Here is a 20,846-nt window from a genome sequence, read left to right as displayed (position 1 = left end):
CGGGCAGGGGTACCTTTACCTTTACCTAAAATAGGGGTTGTCTTATACACGGGGCATGTTATACACGAAAAAATACAGTACTTTCTTTTGTCTGTCCTGAATTTTCCAACATTCAGTTTTATTGGATGCTTACAAGTTCTGGTGTTAATAAGTGTGTATGGGGTGGATTTCTCCACTTTCACACCACGCATGTTGTTATGGCTCTCCACCTCCCCTTTTCTCTAAGCTAAATACCCCCCAGATACTATAACTTTGCCTCATGTGGGATTTCTCCATCCCCTGAATAATTTTGCTTGCCCTTTTCTGAACCTTAGCCATTGGTTAACACTTCTCACTTGGGTTTCTCACCACTGATCGGAAGGAAAAGCTTTGTGTTTGCACGGCCCCAAAGATTTCACAGCATGCTGGCCTCCTTGGCCATCATGAGGTCTAGAAACCTATTCAAAAGAAAACAAAAGAGAGTGAAGTCCACACCAGACACAAAATTCCACACTAATGTGACGCTGTTGCACATTCCCAGAATTCACACACACATGCAATACAGTCCAGATATTTACCGGGAGGGACCCAATCCAGGTGATAAAGGAAAAACAAAGCATATACCATCTTTCTTCTTTCATCTCCTGGGTGAAAGAAATAACAATTACGGGATTCCCTGGCCTGACTGGATCATCTGCAATAACCCCCTAGGAGATAAAAGTTTCAGAGGATGGGGTGGGGGAATAATTTTATGCCATTAGCTGCTGTGAATGCAGAAGCCCATGGCTGCCTTGCTGAGCAACTGGAGTCTCCCGTGTCCTGTCATCCCTCCAGAGAATCCATTTTAAAATGTGCCCTTCCTTTGTGGTGGCCCGTCACTCATCTCGCCTTTCTTCCTCAACTCGCCACAATTTTCCATTTGGCAGCAATGCTCCAGGGATGTTAAGAGCCAACAACATATTATTTTGCTCTCCGAGTCAATTGAAAAAGGGAGTTTGGGGGTCCGGGAGATTAATTGTGCATTCCGTTTTCATAGCCAAGGGAGCTGCTAGTTTCTGTCCCTCTTTTGCTAGCTAACACAATGTGAAATATTACTAATATTTGCCGCCAAACAAGAATCGGAGCGAAGAAAGACCTCCACGTTACAGAGGGCCGCCTTCTTTGGATGTGACATCTATTTTCCGTGAGAGGTGAATACAGTAGATCTGCTTGTGGATCCATGAACACCCTCTTCCTAGGACTCCCATTTTTCATGTTGGTGATCCGCGCTGATGGACACCAGTGTCAGCTGCCAGCCCTCAGGATGGAGGCCTTTGAGAGAAGGGGACACATCCTCATCGGAGGGCTTTTCCCGCTGCATCACCAAACATCAAGCGATGCTGTGGCCATCACCTTTACGATGCTGCCTAATCCCACATACTGCCACACGTCAATGCGGCGCCAGCAGCCCCTCCCGAAGGATACTGCTGGAACTGTCAATGGAAAACGTCCCTCGAGGTAAATCTGGGGTGTTTGGGCTGCTTTGGAGCAAGGTGGGCGGACGATTCTCCTTTTCTCTTCTGCCTAAGGAGGGCTCGTTCACTCACACAAGCATGCACGTCACCCAGGGCCTCTCCGACCAAGCCTGTGAAGGTGTAGCGGTTAAGTGTGGGACAGGGACCTGGGAGAGACTTGGGTTTGAATCTGGGGCCTCACCAGACTGGCAATTCATTGGGGGTGTGTTCTGTGACATGTTCTTGACCTCATAATAATGCATTAGCAGTGATTTAGCAGCCTTCACCAAACTCTAACTGGTGACTGTTAAAATTTTACAAGCCTACCCAGATATTTAGAATGCTGTTTCTTTTTCTTTTCCTTTTTGTAAAACCAGCAAAATCTGGATTTAATTGTTTGTACTAATAACAGAAAACAATAGAAAATTGCTTCAGTTTATTTTTTAATATAATTTTAATTAGAGGTGTGTGTGTGTGTTTTTATACACTCTCCTTACACTCACTGGTATCTGTGTTCAGTAGCTAGTAGCCACCAATCATCAGAACCCATTGAAGACACATTTACAGTGGTACCTCGGGTTAAGAACTTAATTTGTTCTGGAGGTCCGTTCTTAACCTGAAACTGTTCTTAACCTGAAGCACCACTTTAGCTAATGGGGCCTCCTGCTGCCGCTGCGCCGCCGGAGCACGATTTCTGTTCTCATCCTGAAGCAAAGTTCTTAACCCGAGTTAATATTTCTGGGTTAGTGGAGTCTGTAACCTGAAGTGTCTAACCCGAGGTACCACTGTATTTACCATTCATGTCCATTAGCTATTGACTGAACAACATCTGAGGCAGGTCTATCTCAGTTGGCAATTCCTGTGTTCTGACTGGAATCCCCTGCATTTTCTCCTGCTTTCCCACAGCTTGGTGCTTTGGTTTTACAAGTTCATCCAAACCATGGTCTTTGCCATCGAAGAGATTAACCAGGATTCAAGCCTATTGCCCAACATCACTCTTGGCTTCCAGATCTTCGATTCTTGCCAGATTCTTTCAAGAGCCCTTTTGGGTGCCACGCAGTTTCTAGCGGGCGGACAAAACCCCACCCCCAACTTTCACTGCGGCCACACCCCACCTCAAGCTGGTCTTATAGGAGAGGCAGGCATAACCGAGTCCAGGATGATAGCTAGGTGGCTGGATCTCTATAAATACCCTCAGGTAGGAGTGGGGCTTTGAGTTCCCCTGAGGCAGGAGCTGTCCTTTTGCACTTTGCAAAATGCCAGAGCCCACAAGGATAAAACCCATTTCACATGATATCTGTGTGTTTCACATAAGTTGTGGCAAAGGAGCAAATAGCACTGTGAGACTTTAAAAAGAGTAACCAATTTTTTTGTGGCGTGAAAGATTTTCTGAGTTTGTTTCCATGGTGTGTGGATACAAAACTTAACACCTGTACAGTGGTACCTCTGGTTGAGAATTTAATTTGTTCCGGAGGTCCGTTCTTAACCTGAAACTGTTCTTAACCTGAAACACCACTTTAGCTAATGGGGCCTCCCGCTGCCGCTGCGCTGCCGGACCACGATTTCTGTTTTCATCCTGAAGCAAAGTTCTTAACCCGAGGTACTATTTCTGGGTTAGCGGAGTCTGTAACCTGAAGCGTATGTAACCCGAAGCGTATGTAACCCGAGGTACCACTGTACATGTATTTGTTTTGGAAGACAGCACCTTATGTTTCATAACTGTTTTTAAAAATTTACAATAAGGTTTGTTTGTTTGTTTTTTAAAAAAGAAGCAGAAGAAATGGATTTGAGCAGTTCATCAAAGCTTTCACTATAATAAAATCGGTAGTCTTTTAAGGGTGTTGCAATTTTGGCAGATGGTTGTAGTTGCATGGTAGGGCCAGTAGAGGGCAATGTGGATGCCTGGATTGAGTGGGAGCTTTATTGTACCTGTATTTATTAGCCTGTGGCTGGGAGCTGTTTACTGTGAATTTATTATTTCCATGAAAAATGCCTTATATGATAATACCATGACTAGGCCTCATGCGGTATCTAGGTCCACCTACTTGCATTACTGTCTCTCCGAGCACCCTTCCAACAATTTTTGCATCCTAGAGACTTTTCTGTTCTTCCAAGCGATGTCAGTTCCATTTTTTTAAAAAGTCTAAATGATATAGGTTTATAGGTTTTTTGAAATCTAAATAACTAAATCTAGATATTGGTTTATAAGGTGGTGTGTTCAGTGATTCTTTGGCTGAGCGCAATGTCAGCAGAAATAAAATGGCAGCATTAAAGAAAGCCACTGCCTCAGATATTCACATGCACGCAAGTCCCACGATTCGGATATCCGAATCAGATGTTCGCGTACCAAGGTGAGGGTCATAGCTGTCAACCGTCCCTTATTTGGCGGGAAACTCCCTTATCCCTGCGCCATGTCCTGCTGCTGTCCCTTATTGATGATGTCCCTTAAATTTCCCAGGTTTCAAAGGAAGCAGCTCCTTTCCCTCCCTCCCTCCCTCCCTGCCGGCCAGGGAGGAGGGAGGCTCCAACTGTGTTGCTTGGCTGCATTGCTCACCCAATAAGGAGTCTAAGAACGACTGGGGGGGTGGAGCTTGCATGCCTTGTGCCGATCAAATCGGCCGCGTTGCCTGGGGACTCGCCTTTGCTCAGCGCTTCCCAGCGGAGAGGTGACGGTGGTTTCCCTTGCTGCATCCCCTTTGCCGGGTTGCTGTGCTGTGGGAACCACCGCTTGAGGCTTCGTTTGGCTGCTGGCTGGGCTTTTTGCCTTTGGCTTGGAGGGGCTCAGAAGTTGAACATACATGGCTGCTGATCCCTTATTTTCGAGGCTGCTGGTCCCTTATCTTCAAATCTGTAAGCTGACAGTTATGGTGAGGGTGCAAGTCCCTCGTTCAAATAACCGAAGGTTCGTCTGGCAAGTGCGTCTGCATAGGGGGACCGGCGTGCGTTTTTGTTTAACAGACGGGCGGTTTTCTCCTCTTGCGCCCAGATCAGTTACTTTGCCACGGGCCCGGTGGCCGACGACGGCTCTCAGTTCCGCTCTTTCTTCCGCACCGTCCCCAGCAACAGGCTGCAGGCCTTGGGCCTGGCTCGGCTGGTGACCCATTTTGCCTGGATGTGGGTCGGCCTGCTCACGACGGACTCCGAATACGGGAGGCAAGGCATCGAGATTGTGCGGGTGGAGATCGTCCGGCACGGGGCCTGCGTTGCCTTTTCGGAGCTGCTCGACAAACCGCCGGACATGGGCAACGTCGAGAGAGTCGCCAGAAGGGTGGCAGGATCCAAGAGCCAGGTCATCGTCACCTTCTGTGGGTCTGAGGCTCAGCCTCTGCTTCTCCTGCTACACAGCCAGGGGGTGACAGGGAAGGTGTGGCTCTGCTCCGAAGCCATGAGCCACATCACCTTCTACAGGAACCAGCAGGCCTTGCTGATGCTCAGCGGTTCGCTGGCCATCTCCCCTCGCAAACGGCCAGTCCCCGGCCTGAGAGACTTCATAGTCCGGCTCCACCCTTCCACTTCTCCAGAAGACATCTTCATCCAGGAGTTCTGGGGTGAAGTCTTCCATTGCTGGTGGGATGCGAGCTCTGAGGAGGGGGGAAACAACAGCAGCCATTCCTGCACAGGGAAGGAGAACTTGGGGGACGGCAGGAACTCCTTTGTCGGCATGATGGGGTTCGGCTTGTCCTTCAACATCCACAACGCCGTCTATGCCATTGCCCACGCCCTACACGACTTGGCGCAAGAGGAGCCGAGGGGCCTGAAGAGGACCAAAAGGGGAGTTCCTGGGATCGAGCCCTGGAAGGTAATACAGTGGTACCTTCAGGTTACATGCGCTTCAGGTTACAGACTCCGCTAACCCAGAAATAGTGCTTCAGGTTAAGAACTTTGCTTCAGGATGAGAACAGAAATCGGGCTCCAGAGGCACGGCAGCAGCAGGAGGCCCCATTAGCTAAAGTGGTGCTTCAGGTTAAGAACAGTTTCAGGTTAAGAACGGACCACCGGAATGAAGTAAGTACTTAACCAGAGGTACTGTACTACTGTATCTGAGAGCCAGTGTGGTGTAGTGGTTAAGAGCGGTAGACTCGTAATCTGGTGAACCGGGTTCGTGTCTCTGCTCCTCCACAGGCAGCTGCTGGGTGACCTTGGGCCAGTCACACTTCTCTGAAGTCTCTCAGCCCCACTCACCTCACAGAGTGTTTGTTGTGGGGGAGGAAGGGAAAGGAGATTGTTAGCCACTTTGAGACTCCTCCGGGTAGTGATAAAGCGGGATATCAAATCCAAACTCCTCTTCTTCTTCTCCAATCGTATGCTGACTTTAAAAGAGGATTGGACAAATTCGCATTGGAGAAGGCTATGGATAGCTTTTAGCCGTGGTAGCTATGATCAGCCTGCCACAGGTGCTTCTGAATGCGAGCTGAAGGAAACCACAGAAGGAGTGCTCTTGTGCTGAGGTCCATGCCTGAGAGTTTGCAGCAGGATCTGGCTGGCCACTGTGAGAACAGGATGATGAAATAGATGGCCCATTGGCCTGATCCAGCGGGCTCTTCTTAATGTTCTTACATTGAAATGCTTTTGGGGGGTTTCCAGAATGGGTGCAGCCTAAGGTGGCTACCTCCAGTTGTTGTTCTTCTTTATCAGATTCTCCCCCCCCCCCACACAAAAGAGCAGAGAGGGCTAATAGCTGAAAAAGGAACTCAGAATCCAGCATATGTTCTCCTTTTACAGAAGAGATGTGGCGTGTCCTTCCTTTGTTCCTATTAAGGGTTTTCAGCAACACCGTAAATCCTTCCCAAGCACGAACAGGACAGGATGGAACACACGGTATGAAATCTCCTCATAACAGTGAAGATACAGTGGTACCTCAGGTTAATTCGTTCCGGAGGTCCGTTCTTAACCTGAAACTGTTCTTAACCTGAAGCACCACTTTAGCTAATGGGGCCTCCTCCTGCTGCCGCGCCGCCAGAGCACGATTTCTGTTCTCATCCTGAAGCAAAGTTCTTAACCCGAGGTTCTATTTCTGGGTTAGCGGAGTCTGTAACCTGAACGTCTGTAACCCGAGGTACCACTGTAATTATGGTAGAATTAAATTTGGCCATAGAGAAATACAGGCCAGTCCAATATCACACAGAACTTAATGGTTTACTGGGGATTTGAACCTGGTTGTCAAGCACTCTTAACCATAGAGATCTAACTCCAGTGCTACAATTCTCTGCTGGGGCTACTGTTCCCAGTCAGCACAACCAACAGTGAGAAATTATGGGCTCTGTAGTCCAACAGTATCTGGAGGGTATCTCACTTGCTACCGCTGTTTTAGGAGATTCACACTGATGCTGGTTCAGAGGATACCAAAGTACAGTGGTACCTTGGTTCTCAAACTTAATCTGTTCCAGAAGTCTGCTCCAAAACCAAAGCGTTCCAAAACCAAGGCGCACTTCCCCATAGAAAGTAATGCAAAATGTATTAATCCGTTCCAGACGGATTAAAAACAACCCCTAAAACAGCAATTTAACATGAACTTTACTATCTAATGAGACCATTAGTCACACAATCAAGCAATCAGTAGCTGAAAAACAAACAAAAAAAGAGCCGCAAAAACAAAAACGCAAAATAAATAGCAATAACAGACAGACCTCAGCAGAACACTCAAAATGGAAGTGTGGCACTCAAATCGGAAACAAAACACTCAAAATGGAGTACGTTTGGCTTCCGAAGAAAGTTCACAAACCAGAACACTTACCTCCGGGTTTGCAGCGTTCTGGTTCCAAGTTGTGCAAGTACCAAGGCGCTTGAGAACCAAGGTACCACTGTATTCCGTTGCCAGTTACTAGCCACACGATTTGGCCAGTTAAGCAGTCTAGGGCAGCATGTGCATACGAGCAGAAAGCCTAATCTCTTCCCTTTAAAACTCAGGCGCCTGGAACTACAACTCACATCTGGCCCAGCAAGTGTGGGGTGATAGGAGCTGCAGTTCCTCAACATCTGGAGGCCCAATGGTTCCTTGAATGCCCTTAACTCAGTTGATGCGTATTTACATAGAGCACAAAACTGATGCCTGCCCCTTTCCTCCCTGCCTTGCTTCCAGTTGCTTCACTACTTGAGGAAAGTCCGTTTCAAGAACAAGGTGGGCGAGGAAGTCTCCTTTGACCAGCACGGTGACCCCCCTGCCCTCTTCGATGTCCTCAACACCCGCTACCCTTCCATGAAGAAATTCCAAGCTGTGCCAGTGGGGCAGATTGCGTTCAGCCCCTCACAAGGCGAGGAACTGAAGGTGGACGACAGCGCCATCATGTGGACAGGAGGGAATACCCAGGTAGGACAGATTTTATCCTCCAAGGCAGGTGGGGGGGGGACACTTTGCCCTCCAGGTGCTGCTAAACTACAACTCCCTGGCCATTGGCCATGCTTGCTAAGGCTGGTGAGAGTTGCAGTTCAACAGCATCTGGAGGAAGGACCAGATGTTCACCATTGTGAAATAACACTTGCAGTGTGAAAGGAACAGTGAGAATAAACAGAATTTTATGGACAAATAGAGGACAATATGATATGCAGTGGAAAACAGTTATCGGCGGACTCCACAGAGGGGAGGAAAGAAGTCCGGAAATTAAGAGAATGCTACACTCTTTTGGGATTCTAATGTATGTGTGAATATGTACAAGACTCTCCTGGCTTCAGGGATAGCCGCCTGAAGCCTCCAGAGGCTTCGCTGGAGAGGCGCTGTGCAGAGAGGGATAGAATTGTTTTTTCTTGTTCTCCCCCTCTAAAACTAGGTGTGTCTTATGGTCGTGTGCGTCTTATAGAGCGAAAAATATGGCAATTAAATTGTAAAACCAAAAACAATTTTTTTTAAAAAATGTTCACCTTTGCTCCTCAAAGGGCATATCTACCCCGCATACGTAGATATGCAGAGGAGGTGGTGGTGGTTGTTTTAAACCGCTTATTGACTCTTCCTCAGGGGAGAGTTCCTGTGTGAGGACTGGATGTGACAGGGCACATGAGGGACGGGCTGTGGCTTAGTTGCAGAGCATCTGCTTGGCGTGCTGAAATATACTCGGAGTTGAGAGTGGATTTCATGCTCTTTATTCAGCCCACAGTGGTGAGGAGGAATGGAATTTCCCCCAGAATGTCTGCTTTATATACATTATTTACACAATGGGCCCCACGTGATTGGCTAATTCCGGGATTCTCCTGTAGGCCAATCAGGTTGTGGATTCCCTTCCACCTGGAGCTGGATTGGGTGGCTCCTGTGGACCAATCAGACTGCTGCATTTTGGATCCCATTCTTCTAGGACCAACCAGACTGCTGCATTTTGGGTCCTATTCAACTCAGTACATAACATGTGCAGAATCCTATTGTTCTAGGGCCAATCAGACTGCTGCATTCTGAATCCTATTGTTCTAGGACCAATCAGGCTGCTGCATTTTGGGTCCTATTCAACTCAGTACATAACACGTGCAGAAGCCCCAGGTTCAATTCTCGGCATCTCCAGATAGGCCTGTCCAAAACCATAAGAGACACTGTCAGTCAGTGTGGACAATACTAGGTGGGCATATGGTTTGACTTAGTAAAGGCAGCTTCCTGTGTTTGTGTGCCCTGAGGTGCATCTCATGGTCAAACTTGTCCAGGGAGATTTCTTTAGAATGCAGCTCCTAGGAAACTCTTTGCTACAGCTGTCCTGTGGAGTACAGTGCATGCTGCTCTTAAAAACAAAAAGAGAAAAATAATAAACCAGAGAGGGTTGAGGAGGGTCCTGAGTTTTCTCACTCAGGGCCTCTGGGCAGCATCCCAATTTAGATCTGCAGGATGCTGGAGGGTATGTGTTTGGCTCCTGCACCAAACATTCTCCACACCTGCCCCATTTCAGTGGGCAGGAGCAGCAGCCATGGGCCCAGTTCCCACCTGGAGACAACTGCAGACCCTCCAAGTCTCCCTTTTTTTCCAGGGATGTCCCTGATTTAGGAAAGCCATCCCAGTTTCTGATTTGATCCCGGAATGTCCCACTTTCCCTTAGGATGTCCCTAGTTTCATTGGAGAAATGTTGGTGGGTATGGCAATCCTGCATAGAGAAGTTCTTTTGATGTTTAATTATGTTTTTATATGTGTTGGAAGCTGTCCAGAGTGGCTGGGGCAACCCAGCAAGATGTGTGGGGTATAAATAGCAAGATAAAAATTATGGAATGAGACAACACGTCCCTATTTTCATCGGAGAAATGTTGGAGGGTTATGCAACTGTGGCACATCTCCAGGAGACTGGGGCGCCCCACAAGTGTTCTCTACCAGTGAATTCTCTGCACCCTCGCCAAAACTACAGTTCCCAGGATTCTTGGGTGGGGGTCAGCCATGATGTTTGAGCTGATAACACACCAGTGTAAGCCTTTTTCATATAGATGTGCTATTTTAAAACAGAGTGTGCTTTGTCATTCATGGTCATTTTAACTGTCACAATGCAGGTGAACATTGGCATTGCGGTGAGAAATATTAAGTCAGGCAAATTTTCCTCTCCTCTCTCATTTAGGTCCCTGTCTCAGTCTGTACACCGAGTTGCCCCATGGGCCACCACAAAACCCAGCGCTCAGATATGGCTACTTGTTGCTTTGAATGTGTGCCGTGTGCAAGCGGGGAAATTTCAAACCAGACCGGTGCGTGGAATGCCCACTATAGTCACTCTGGGAAAGATTATCTATGCTACAAATATCTGTCAGTTTTATATACCTGTGGTTGCTATTTTGGCTGCCCCCATGGCATTTAGCTAGCATTGCTAATAGCTGTGGAGAGGTTGGTCCTCCATAAACTCACCAAATACTCTTTTAAAGCCATATTGGCATCAAATCACATGAAGGAAGGAAGGAAGGAAGGAAGGAAGGAAGGAAGGAAGGAAGGAAGGAAGATAGATTGACATAACACATAGCTTGGCCCTAAACTAGGGGCTGTTCCCATATCTTGCAGCTGAGAATTCCCAAAATTAATGACATGTTCCAGCCCATAAAGAAGTCTTTCTCTTTCATCTGTGATGATTCTCCTGCCAATCAATTGCTCAGGCTCAACCCATGTTTAGTATTTTTGGGAGGGGGATATTTCTAGCCCATTTTGCCCTACACCACAGTTCCAGACGCACTTGAATTATGCTTTGAGCCTGTACCAGTGATATACTCTGTGTACACCCAGAGACTCCCTTGTTTAATGTAGCTTTAGAGTTTTCACAACGTTAGACACCGGCTGCAGGGCAAAAGCTGGTGAGGTCAAATAGAAGCTAAACCAAGGATTATGAAGGGCACCTGAAGGTTTTAAATCCTTTCTTTTTGGGGGGAGGGAGAGGAATTGGTTGGTGCAGTGCAGTGATGAGATGCTCCCTGAATCCTTCTTTGCTTCTAGATTCTTCCGCCTGCTCAAGGTGTCCCGAAGACCAGTGGCCTGGTGCAGGGCAGACACAATGTGTACCCAAAAGGGAGCTTTTTCTCCATTTCCACGAGCCTCTGGGGGCCGGTCTGGCCAGTGCCTCCATCTGCAGCTCCCTCTTGCCTGTCTTGATCCTCGGCCTCTTTGTCACTCACCGGGGGACCCCTCTGGTACGAGCCAACAGCCAGGAGCTCAGCTACCTGCTTCTCTCAGGGCTGGCACTCAGTTTCCTCTGCTGCCTGCCGTTCCTGGGGCGGCCCACGCCTCGGTCCTGCTTGTGGCGCCAGGCTGCCTTTGGGCTGACCTTTGCCCTCTGCCTCTCCTGCATCCTGGCCAAGACGGCCATGGTGGTGGCAGCCTTCCGGGCCACCAGCCCTAGCAACCCCGCAAAGCTGTGGCTCGGGTCCAGGACGCCCCGTGCTGTGGTCCTGCTGGGTTGCCTGCCCCAGCTTCTGCTGTGCTCCATGTGGCTGGCCAACTCCCCTCCCACCCCCGGGAGAGATTTTCACTCCATCCCTCATGCCATATCCCTCTTCTGCGATGAAGGCTCTCCCAGTGCATTCTGGGGCATGCTGGCTTACCTGAGCCTGCTAGTGGCGCTCAGCTTGGCCGGGGCCTTCCTGGCACGGAATCTCCCCGACGCCTTCAACGAGGCCTGGCTCATCTGTTTCAGCTTGTTGGGGTGCCTTGGGGTGTGGCTGGCCTTCGTCCCGGCTTACCTCACCTCCAGAGCGTGGTACACAGCAGCCACAGAGGCCTTCGCCATCCTAGCCTCCAGCTCAGCCTTGCTTTGCGGGCTGTTTTTCCCCAAGTGCTACATCTTGTTGTGGCACCCTGAGCTGAACACCAGGAGGTTCCTCATGAGAAGGGAAACGCACGCCAGCACTTAACGTGACCTTAAGCGCGAGCGGGAAAAGACTCTAGGGATGCAGAGTTTTGCCCGCGGATGTTCCTCATTCTCAAGATTCACCTGTTGGTATCTGAAGAGGCCAGTGAAACAAATCCGGCTCGGGCAGACGCAAGCCAGATGCATCAAACACTCAGTTTTCCCATTCTGGAAAATGGGGGTAGAAGTGATCTTGTTCACGGTGTTACTGCAAGGATGAAGCTCACAGCAAATCGGGGGGAAAAAGACGCATCGAAGATGAGCTGTGGGAGACATCCCCAGAAATTGACATTTAATATTTTCATTTGGGGAGATGGGGTTGGAGCATGGGTAGGCAAACTAAGGCCCGGGGGCTGAATCCGGCCCGTGGATGATCTGGGAATCAGCGTGTTTTTACATGAGTAGAATGTGTACTTTTATTTAAAATGCATCTCTGGGTTATTTGTGGGGCATAGGAATTTGTTCATTTCCCCCCCTTCAAAATATAGTCTGGCCCCTCACAAGATCTGAGGGACAGTGGCCCCCTGCTGAAAAAGTTTGCTGACCCCTGGGTTGGAGGGAGCTCAAACTTGCCATAAACATTTTTAGAATTCAAAGCCTACCTTGCTCCCTTATAAATGGGCTCATGTCTAGATTGCCTTTAGGGGAACAGGACATCACTGTGGTCTACCCCTATCTGTGAGACATATTTTGCTAGTTCTGTCCTCTGGCACCTAAATGCCTGTCTTTTGCAACAGGTACAAATATTTATTTTTTGTGTTTTAACATTTTGTATTGTTTGATCGTTACTGTTGTGATTATCAAGTTTTGGGGGAGTTTAATCTGGATTTCATTTTGTTGGTTGTGATGTCATAGTTTTGTGTGATTAAAAAAAAATATTGTGCGATTTATTATTTTGGTTAGCCCCTTCAGACTTTTTTTTTTTAAGTACGAGAGATAAATTTAGTAAAACAGTCAAGCTGCTCAGCCATACCCTGTTTTTAATATTTGCTCCAAATCGTTTCAGAAAACATGCATGTACATTTTCAGCCCATCCTGCAAATGAGAAATAAATAGTGTAGCGGCTTCCCATTTAATTTCCTGAATTTTCCCTTGCTACATCGACAGATGGAACATTCTCACAACCAGTATTCAAAAGAGGCACACAGTACACTCATCGCTGGATTGTTTCACTTCAGTGCAAGTGGGGAATCACACTTCTGAAGTCAAAAATTCTCTACGGGTCAGAAGCATTTTTCTAACTGTGAAAGTCAAAAGTTCACTATTCGGTTGGTTATGATCTGAGAGCAATTGTTTGGACATCCATCTGCTCCAGAACAATTTCAGCTACCGGAATAATAGTCGCTAAGCAAAGGCACACAATAGCTTCTTAAAACCAGATGCAATTCTTCTTTATCTCTAGGGTACATCCTCAGTACAGAAGGTATTTGCAGACGTACATGTGTTGATTACTCTTAGCTTCATTGATCCAGTAGATACCTGAAAGAAAGATGAGGCAGCTGAAAAGGGGGACCAAGAAATCTGAGTAGCAGCATATATGACATCAGGTGTGGGGAGGGGTCAAGTTTGACCTGTGGGCCAGAGGTTCTCCAAGCCTCATTTCCAGTATCTCAGTGGCTGAGCATCTTCTCTGCATGCACAAGGCCCCAGGCACAATCCTCAGCATCTCCAGATAGGGCCGGGAAACACACCTGCCTGGAGCCCTAGAGAGACGCTGCCAGTCAGTGCAGACAGCCCCACTCATAATACTAATAATTTTATTATTTATACTCCGTCCATCTGGCTGGGTTTCCCCAGCCACTCTGGGTGGCTCCCAACAAAACACTAAAAACGGAACAAAACTTCAAACATTAAAAACTTCCCTAAACAGGGCTGCCTTCAGGTGTCTTCTAAAAGTCAGATAGTTGTTTACTTCCTTGACATCTCATGGGAGGGCGTTCCACAGGGCGGGCGCCACTACCAAGAAGGCCCTCTGCCTGGTTCCCTTCAACCTCACTTCTCGCAGGGAGGGAACCGCCAGAAGGCCCTCGGCGCTGGATCTCAGTGTCCGGGCAGAACGATGGGGGTGGAGACGCTCCTTCAGGTATACTGGGCCGAGGCCATTTAGGGCTTTAAAGGTCAGCACCAACACTTGGAATTGTGCTCGGAAACATCTTAAACTCAGTTTAAGGCAGCTTCCTAGGTTCATTTCGGCAGTGCACTGTGTTGCATTTTATTTTGTGGTACATCACCTTGCAACTCTTGTCCTGAGGGACAGTATAAAGAACTGCAATAAATACATAGCACAAGAATCGTTCAGAGGCAAACCTCACCTCTGTTCTGCTTCAAAGGTCAATGTATCTCTCCACCATCCATTTCCATTATTTCCATGCAACAGTGGGAGTTGATTGGCTGATATGTGCTGAGTGCACTCAAGGTGTGTACCCAGCTATGCCTACCCCTGCCCCGAACCTTTATCTTTTGATCTGTCGACTGCCAGTGCCATGGGTATCGGAGGGTTGCTCAATCGTAAAGGCTGCCCAAATTTCTCAAACCGCCACGTGGAGTTATCGGTCCATCTCCAGGGCGCTGCTGGATCCTACGGAACAAACAGTGAAAAGAAGAATTAGCATTATGAACCAGGAAAGGCCACTGCTTGAGAAAGTCATGAAACACTCCTATACCTACAGAGGTAAGACCCGTTCAGTTCAATCAAACTTAAAGGTAAAGGGACCCCTGACCGTTAGGTCTAGTCGTGGCCGACTCTGGGGTTGCGGTGCTCATCTCGCTTTATTGGCCGAGGGAGCCAGCGTACAGCTTCCAGGTCATGTGGCCAGCATGACTAAGCTGCTTCTGGCGAACCAGACCAGCACACGGAAACACTGTTTACCTTCCCACCGGAGCAGTACCTATTTATCTACTTGCACTTTGACGTGCTTTCGAACTGCTAGGTTAGCAGGAGCAGGGACCGAGCAACGGGACCCACAGTGCCACCCGTGTCCCACAATGAGTATTGCTCTTTACCTTTATCTTTATGTGCAATACTAACAGTGCATCCCACCCACTCCCTTGTTCTTACATCAGTTCTCTCTGCGCCAATCCAGTAACGCGTCCGTTGCCCCATCACGTGAAAGATGAAGCTTTGCTCGTCATTGCTATGAACAGAGGCTAGATGGGTACCGAATCTCTCACAGTTCTCCTGATGTGAAATAAGAAGAGTAGCATTAGTGGGACTGCAGTCTCTTTCCAGAGCATGAAAAACTTTTAAAAGTCACAGTTTTTCTAATCTTGTGGTGTGGTTTCTCTAACTAAATAATCTGTACAAAGGTCCATATGCATTATCTTTGTGTGGTTATCTTTGTTGTTTGTAATGTTTAATGGAAATAATGGGAAATCCACAAATTAGTAGGACGTGTGCATAAGAATGCATCTGTTGGTGAAAAATAATATAAAATTCATTAGATACGGGAAAATACCTAACAAATATCTGTATTTCAGGCAAAATTGCATACAAAAAGGTGTTTTTTTATTTTGATTTTGTTCTGTGAACCGCCCTGAGCCCTCCAGGTATAGGGAGGTATATAAATTCACCAAAGAAAGTAAAAAAATAAATATTAGGAGAAATTTGCACCACGGTGCTGATGAACTTTCACGAGGATTTTAATGAGTTTTCATTAATTTTAAAAAAGTAACACAAATTGATACAGAAATGTGAATGACTGTGCCGGGGAAAATGATAAACTTATAGAAAGTGAAACTGACAGATTTGTTAATCCATTATTATTATTGCTATCATCAACAACAAAAACTTATTAGTTTTCTTGCAAATGCAAACCTTAAAATAATGACAAAACAAAGCATAGGAAAATCTAAAACATGTCCACATTTTTAGAAGGCAGGATTAAAATATCCCATCCACAAAAAGTTAGGATCACATATGTTTGGATCTCCTAATCTATCCACTGGTGTTTGAAGATTCTTACACACACACACACACAATGTACCTTAACTGTACTCCAGTCGTGAGTGTCGCCTGTGACTGGTAGGTAACAAGCATCTTTGTATTGAAACCAGGCATTGGCACAGCATCCCTGAGTGCAAGGACAAACGAGTCCTGGAAAGGAAGGAAGCAGTTTTCTATGAGAGGACAGGACAAGGGCAGAACATCTTTGCATACAGAAAGTCCCAGGTTCAGTCCCCAGCATCTCCAGGTAGGGATGGGAATTTCCGCTGTCTGAAAGCCCTGGAAAGCTGCTGCCAGTCAGTGCAGCTAGATTGAACCCATTGGCTAACTCAGCACCACTCATTTCAGGGGGTGAATTTATGCAAATTTCTTCCTTGGGGGATCTTTTAAAAGGGTGGAAAAGACATACCATATTTTTCGCCCTATAGGATGCACTTTTTCCCCTCCAAAAATGAAGGGGAAATCTGTGTGCGTCCTATGGGGCGAATACAGGCTTTCGCTGAAGCTTGGAGAGCGATAGGGGTCGGTGCGCACCAACCCTTCTCGCTCTCCAGGCTTCAGGAAGCTATCAGCAAGCCTGGGAAACCCGTGGGAGTTCCCACAGGGCTTCCTAGGCTGGGAATAGCAGCTTGCCGCCCGGCGTGCGAGGCGCCCTGAAGCAGAGCGCCCCTCGCGTCGGGCAGACATCCGCAGCGTGGGAAGCCCTACGGGAGTTCCCACAGGGCTCCCCGCACTGCGAATAGCAGCCTGCCGCCCGGCGCACAAGGTGCCCTGAAGCAGAGCGCCCCTCGTGCTGGGCGGACATCAGCCAGCCCCACAAGCTCGGTGGACAGCGGGGAGGCGCAGCGCCACCATCCCACTGTTCCCTGACCTGGGGGGGGGGGGGAATAAAGGAATTTCCCCCCCAAAAAACTAGGTGCGTCCTATAGGACGGAGCATTCTATGGGACAAAAAATACGGTAGATAGATAGATAGATAGATAGATAGATAGATAGATAGATAGATAGATATAGATGATATAGATGGATAGAAAGATAGATGACAGGCAGGCTGTTAAGTTGTGGGTGAACATATCAGACGACACAGCAATTCTTCAAACAGCTCTTGTTTATTCACAGGCCAGGACAGAACTGAACTGAAGGGTTCAGCCAGCCTGCTTATATAGAGCTCCACCACAACACAACTGTAACCACTTTCTGTAACTATCCAATCACTGGACGTCACTTTCGATCCCTTATTTGCATATGTGGACCTGAACTATCTACAGTATCCCCCTGCTGGCCCAGGGTGAGAACGTCAGTAAATAACTCAGGCAGGCAGACTTGACAAAAGACTTTTGACAGCCGATGTCTTTCTGTTGGTAAGTCTCCCTCCATGGGAACTAAGAAAGTGAGGCAATGAACAGATGAGCGTATTCATCCAGAGTACAGTGGAACCTTGGTTCTCGAACATTTCGGCTCCCAAACACCAAAAATCCAGAAATAAGTGTTCCAGTTTTCGAACGCTTTTCGGAAGCCGAACATCTGATGTGGTTGTCGGCTATTGTTTCTGGGGTACCTGCGCCAATTGGAAGCCGTGCCTTGGTTTTCGAACGTTTCGGAAGTCAAACGGACTTCTGGAATGGATTAATTTTGAGAACCAAGGTACGATTGTAAATGGACCCTGGGCAGATGCATGACCACGCTAACCCTCGATTCTGGCCCTAATAACTTATTGACTCACAGCAAAATGATACACACAGACCTGTCCTCTCCGTAGAACTGCCATCGTCTTCACCACTGTTCTCAACTGTTTCCATGGAGTCTCCAGAACCTTAGCAGAAAACATCTATTTTCTTTTTTGTTATAGTGATTTAAAAAAAAAAAACCATGCAGAAAGAAGAAGAGTAACATATTGGGTTGTATCTACTGTTGGCCCTATTCATAGAAGGCCCACTGGGTGGCATGCAATACTGGTCCTACTCAGAGTTGACCCACTGAAGTTAACAGACATGACTAACTGAGTCTCCTATGAGTCAGACTTCATTGAATACAACCCATTAAAACTGGTGGGCATGGCTGTCAGGTGCATGAATTTCGGTGCTTGACTCCAAGTTGGACTTACCGTATTTTTCGCTCTATAAGACGCACCTAGTTTTTGGAGGAGGAAAACAAAAACAAAAATATTCTGAATCCCAGAAGCCAGAACAGCAAGAGGGATCGCTGTGCAGCAAAAGCAGCGATCCCTCTTGCTGTTCCGGCTTCTGGGTTAGCTGTGCAGCTTGCATTCGCTCCATAAGACGCACACACATTACCCCTTACTTTTTAGGAGGGAAAAAGTGAGTCTTATAGAGCAAAAAAATATGGTAGTTGGATACAACCCACAGCCATTAATCCACAAGGATAAAGAAGAGATTTAACTCTCATTTTAAAGTACGCAATATGGTGTCTCAACATCACCAAACTTCTTATTTCATTATTATTCTTATTTTTTTATTATCATTAATAATAATATGAGGCAAGCTCACCAAGGACTGGCAACTGAGGAGTGGGGCACAACAGAGGATGCTTTGCCTACCACCCCCACCCCGAAAAAAAGCCATCTCTGTCTGTCCTTTCCTGATAGCCTTACCTGCCACCACGGTGCCTGCAATCACCAGAGCGATGGGCAGGAGAACTTGGGCAGGCCGAGCCGCCATCTCTGATGAGGAGGATTCGGGAACGTGGAAGCTCTGCTACGGAGGCAAATGGTGCTGAAAAAGGTGAAACTACTTCCAAACAAACCCCAACCTCTCGCATTTAAAGCACATCGTCCCGCAAAATACCAGGTGGGATGCTGGGAGTGGTAGCTTTGCGAGGGGCAAACTGCAGTCCCCGAAATTCTTTGGGGGAAGCTATGACTGTAAAAGTGGTATAAATGTCTGATAATATATGGTGTACATTGTGACCTAAGTTGAGGTGAGGTTTCCTGCAGGGTCCTCCAGCTGAGAAAACTCCTTCCCCTCCTCTTATGCCACCATAATAGCTAGTGGTTTTTGTTTTGTTTTTAAGTGTGACTGGGCTGATCTGCTTTGAAGAACTGTGTGATAATAAGTGGGAACCCATTGCTTATTTATTTCATTTCAAAACATTTATTAGGCTTAGGGGTAGAATAAGAATAGTAATAGAAGATAAATAGAAAATTCTTGGAAGAAATTATTAGGCTTAGGGGTAGAATAAGAATATGTGCTAGTAAATATTAAGGATTAGAATAGTAATAAAGGAGAAGAGGTTAGTAAATGAAAGGAGTTAATATTATTGGAAATATGAATTTGGAGAACAGTTAAACAGGTGCTATAATGAAATTCAGTTAGAGGGGATTTGGGGAAGTCAGTTATTAATGTAATGAAATTAGGGATTTGAAGTATTAACTCTTTTTTATGTCTTTTCTTCTTTGTTCTATGTCTTGTAATGTTTTTCTTTTTTCTTTGTGATAAATGTGAAGACCAATAATTTTTTTTTTGAAAAACAACAACACCAACAACAACAACCCTGCTCTTCCTTGAAGTAGCTGGGGACAAAGAACCTGTCCACTTCTTCGTAGCAACCTTATGTGGTTGCTTAAGATGGAAAATAAAAGTATTGGTAAGTGGCCCAAGGCTATTTATGGTTCAGAAAGGATTTGAAGCAATTCCTTAAGCCTAGCCTGACACTCTCGGTACACCACACCCAACTGAAGAATGCTTCACCTTCTGAATTCTTGCCCTGGGGCACAGTTGTTAATAGAGCCCCGGCAGAATAATTAAGAATCTGGTGCAGTTCTGAGCCAAGGCTTTCGCCCAGAATTACCGTATTTCTTGCTCTATAAGACTCACTTTTTCCCTCCTAAAAGTAAGGGGAAATGTGTGTGCGTCTTATGGAGCAAATGCGGGCTACACAGCTATCCCGGAAGCCAGAACAGCAAGAGGGATTGCTGCTTTCACTGCGCAGCGATCCCTCTTGCTGTTCTGGCTTCTGAGATTCAGAATCTTTTTTCCCTTGTTTTCCGCCTCCAAAAACTAGGTGCGTCTTATGGTCTGGTGCGTCTTACAGAGCGAAAAATACGGTACATTTCCACGTTGGGGAAGAATTTCACCTGTCTGGCAAATTTCACAGAGAATATTAGGGACACCCCAGTTTCAGGACCGCACAGAGCTACAATTCTCATAGTGGTTTAATCTAACCCTTTTTCCAGGGAACTCTGAAAACTGTAGGCGGGTAGGGGGTTCTCCTAGCAACTCTCAGCACCCTTAATAAACTACAGTTCCCAGAATGCTTTGGGGCTACAGCCATGGCTGCATCACAATGCTTTAAATGGAAAGCTTGGATGTGGCCACTAGTCACCCACCATATGAATTTGCCCGAAGGTATCTATAAGCGTCAGTTAGGGCATTACATGCAGATTAAAATTAGCACCTGCAGTTTTGTGTCATGGGCCTGCGTCCCCAGTCCTTAATTTTTTTAAAAAATCATTTTTATTGATTTCCTAATAAAAAACATCCAGTTTATATATCCAATCGCAATACTCCAATTAAAATAAAAAACTAAAATTAAAAAACCAAATTATAGTCCAAATTATAATTATTAATTTTTCAGAGCTCCCCACAGTCTGGATCTCTGAAGCATATCTCCACATCTCAGTCCTGGCTCTCCTCATTATTCCCATATTTTCCCACATCTCAATTTTGATGCTTTATAATTCTCCGTCCTGGAGTCTACGTCCCAAGTCTTTTAAATAGGTACAAAAGGTCATAGCACCGCAACCCGAAACGCATGCCGTATACCTGATAGTCTAAGTTAGATGATTCCACTCGGTAGCTGGATGGCTTTCCAGGGAACAGCCTCTCTGCTGGGTTGCATTTATACACTAGGAGCAGCTGTGTTTGCTATGCCACTGATAGAGACAAACAGCATTAAAAGAAATGGGGAAATTGGGCCAATTTTGGGGGTCCTTTGTTGTTGCTCTTCCACTCAGTATCAGGTAACACGGTGGATAAACTACCTAAACTACCGGTAGTTGAATGGATTGTGGACATCAAGCATGATGCATGTTCTGTAAAGGACCTTCTCCTTCCCGATGGACCCACTCGGGTGTTAAGATTGGCAGAAGATAGCAGACCCTTGAAGTGGGCCGAAAGTTTAAGATAATCACATTTTC

General features: G+C 46.7%; 2 protein-coding genes across 3 annotated transcripts; one reads left to right on the top strand and one right to left on the bottom strand.

The window, feature by feature from the left end:
* Nucleotides 1-555: 555 nt before the first annotated feature.
* On the top strand, nt 556-11,985 carry LOC309354931 (extracellular calcium-sensing receptor-like; the record flags this gene model as incomplete). Of its 2 annotated transcripts, none has more annotated exons than XM_081885237.1 (5): nt 556-1,476; nt 4,459-5,271; nt 7,552-7,779; nt 9,983-10,106; nt 10,840-11,985. In XM_081885237.1, 4 exons carry the CDS (start codon nt 4,585-4,587, stop codon nt 11,751-11,753), a joined length of 1,953 nt encoding a protein of 650 aa, XP_081741363.1. In that variant the 3' UTR covers nt 11,754-11,985. The 2 variants fall into 2 exon arrangements, with proteins under 2 accessions (XP_081741363.1, XP_081741362.1); XM_081885236.1 differs by lacking the exon at nt 556-1,476 and adding an exon at nt 2,413-2,670.
* A 727-nt stretch (nt 11,986-12,712) lies between these two features.
* Nucleotides 12,713-20,573, bottom strand: LOC309354966 (snaclec rhodocetin subunit delta-like). The gene is made up of 7 exons (XM_081885286.1): nt 20,473-20,573; nt 18,303-18,405; nt 17,436-17,504; nt 15,733-15,842; nt 14,808-14,927; nt 14,201-14,327; nt 12,713-13,228 (listed from the first exon to the last, which is right to left on the bottom strand). The coding sequence occupies exons 2-7, from the start codon at nt 18,367-18,369 to the stop codon at nt 13,161-13,163; spliced, it is 561 nt and encodes a 186-aa protein (XP_081741412.1). The 5' UTR covers nt 18,370-18,405; nt 20,473-20,573; the 3' UTR covers nt 12,713-13,160.
* Nucleotides 20,574-20,846: the final 273 nt, after the last annotated feature.

This window comes from Podarcis melisellensis, assembly GCF_964234715.1.
Source record: "Podarcis melisellensis genome assembly, chromosome: 13".
NCBI classification, from domain to species: domain Eukaryota; kingdom Metazoa; phylum Chordata; class Lepidosauria; order Squamata; family Lacertidae; genus Podarcis; species Podarcis melisellensis.
This window is presented reverse-complemented; position numbering and strand designations above follow the sequence as displayed.

Excerpts from the sequence above, each read along its gene's own strand:
- LOC309354966 (XM_081885286.1), bottom strand. The coding sequence starts at position 18,369 with ATGGCGGCTCGGCCTGCCCAAGTTCTCCTGCCCATCGCTCTGGTGATT. Across the intron at positions 14,928-15,732 it reads ACGACTGGAGTACAGTTAAG|GAGAACTGTGAGAGATTCGG; the intron begins GTACATTGTGTG and ends ATTTCACATCAG. Across the intron at positions 14,328-14,807 it reads TTGGCGCAGAGAGAACTGAT|GATCCAGCAGCGCCCTGGAG; the intron begins GTAAGAACAAGG and ends TTTGTTCCGTAG.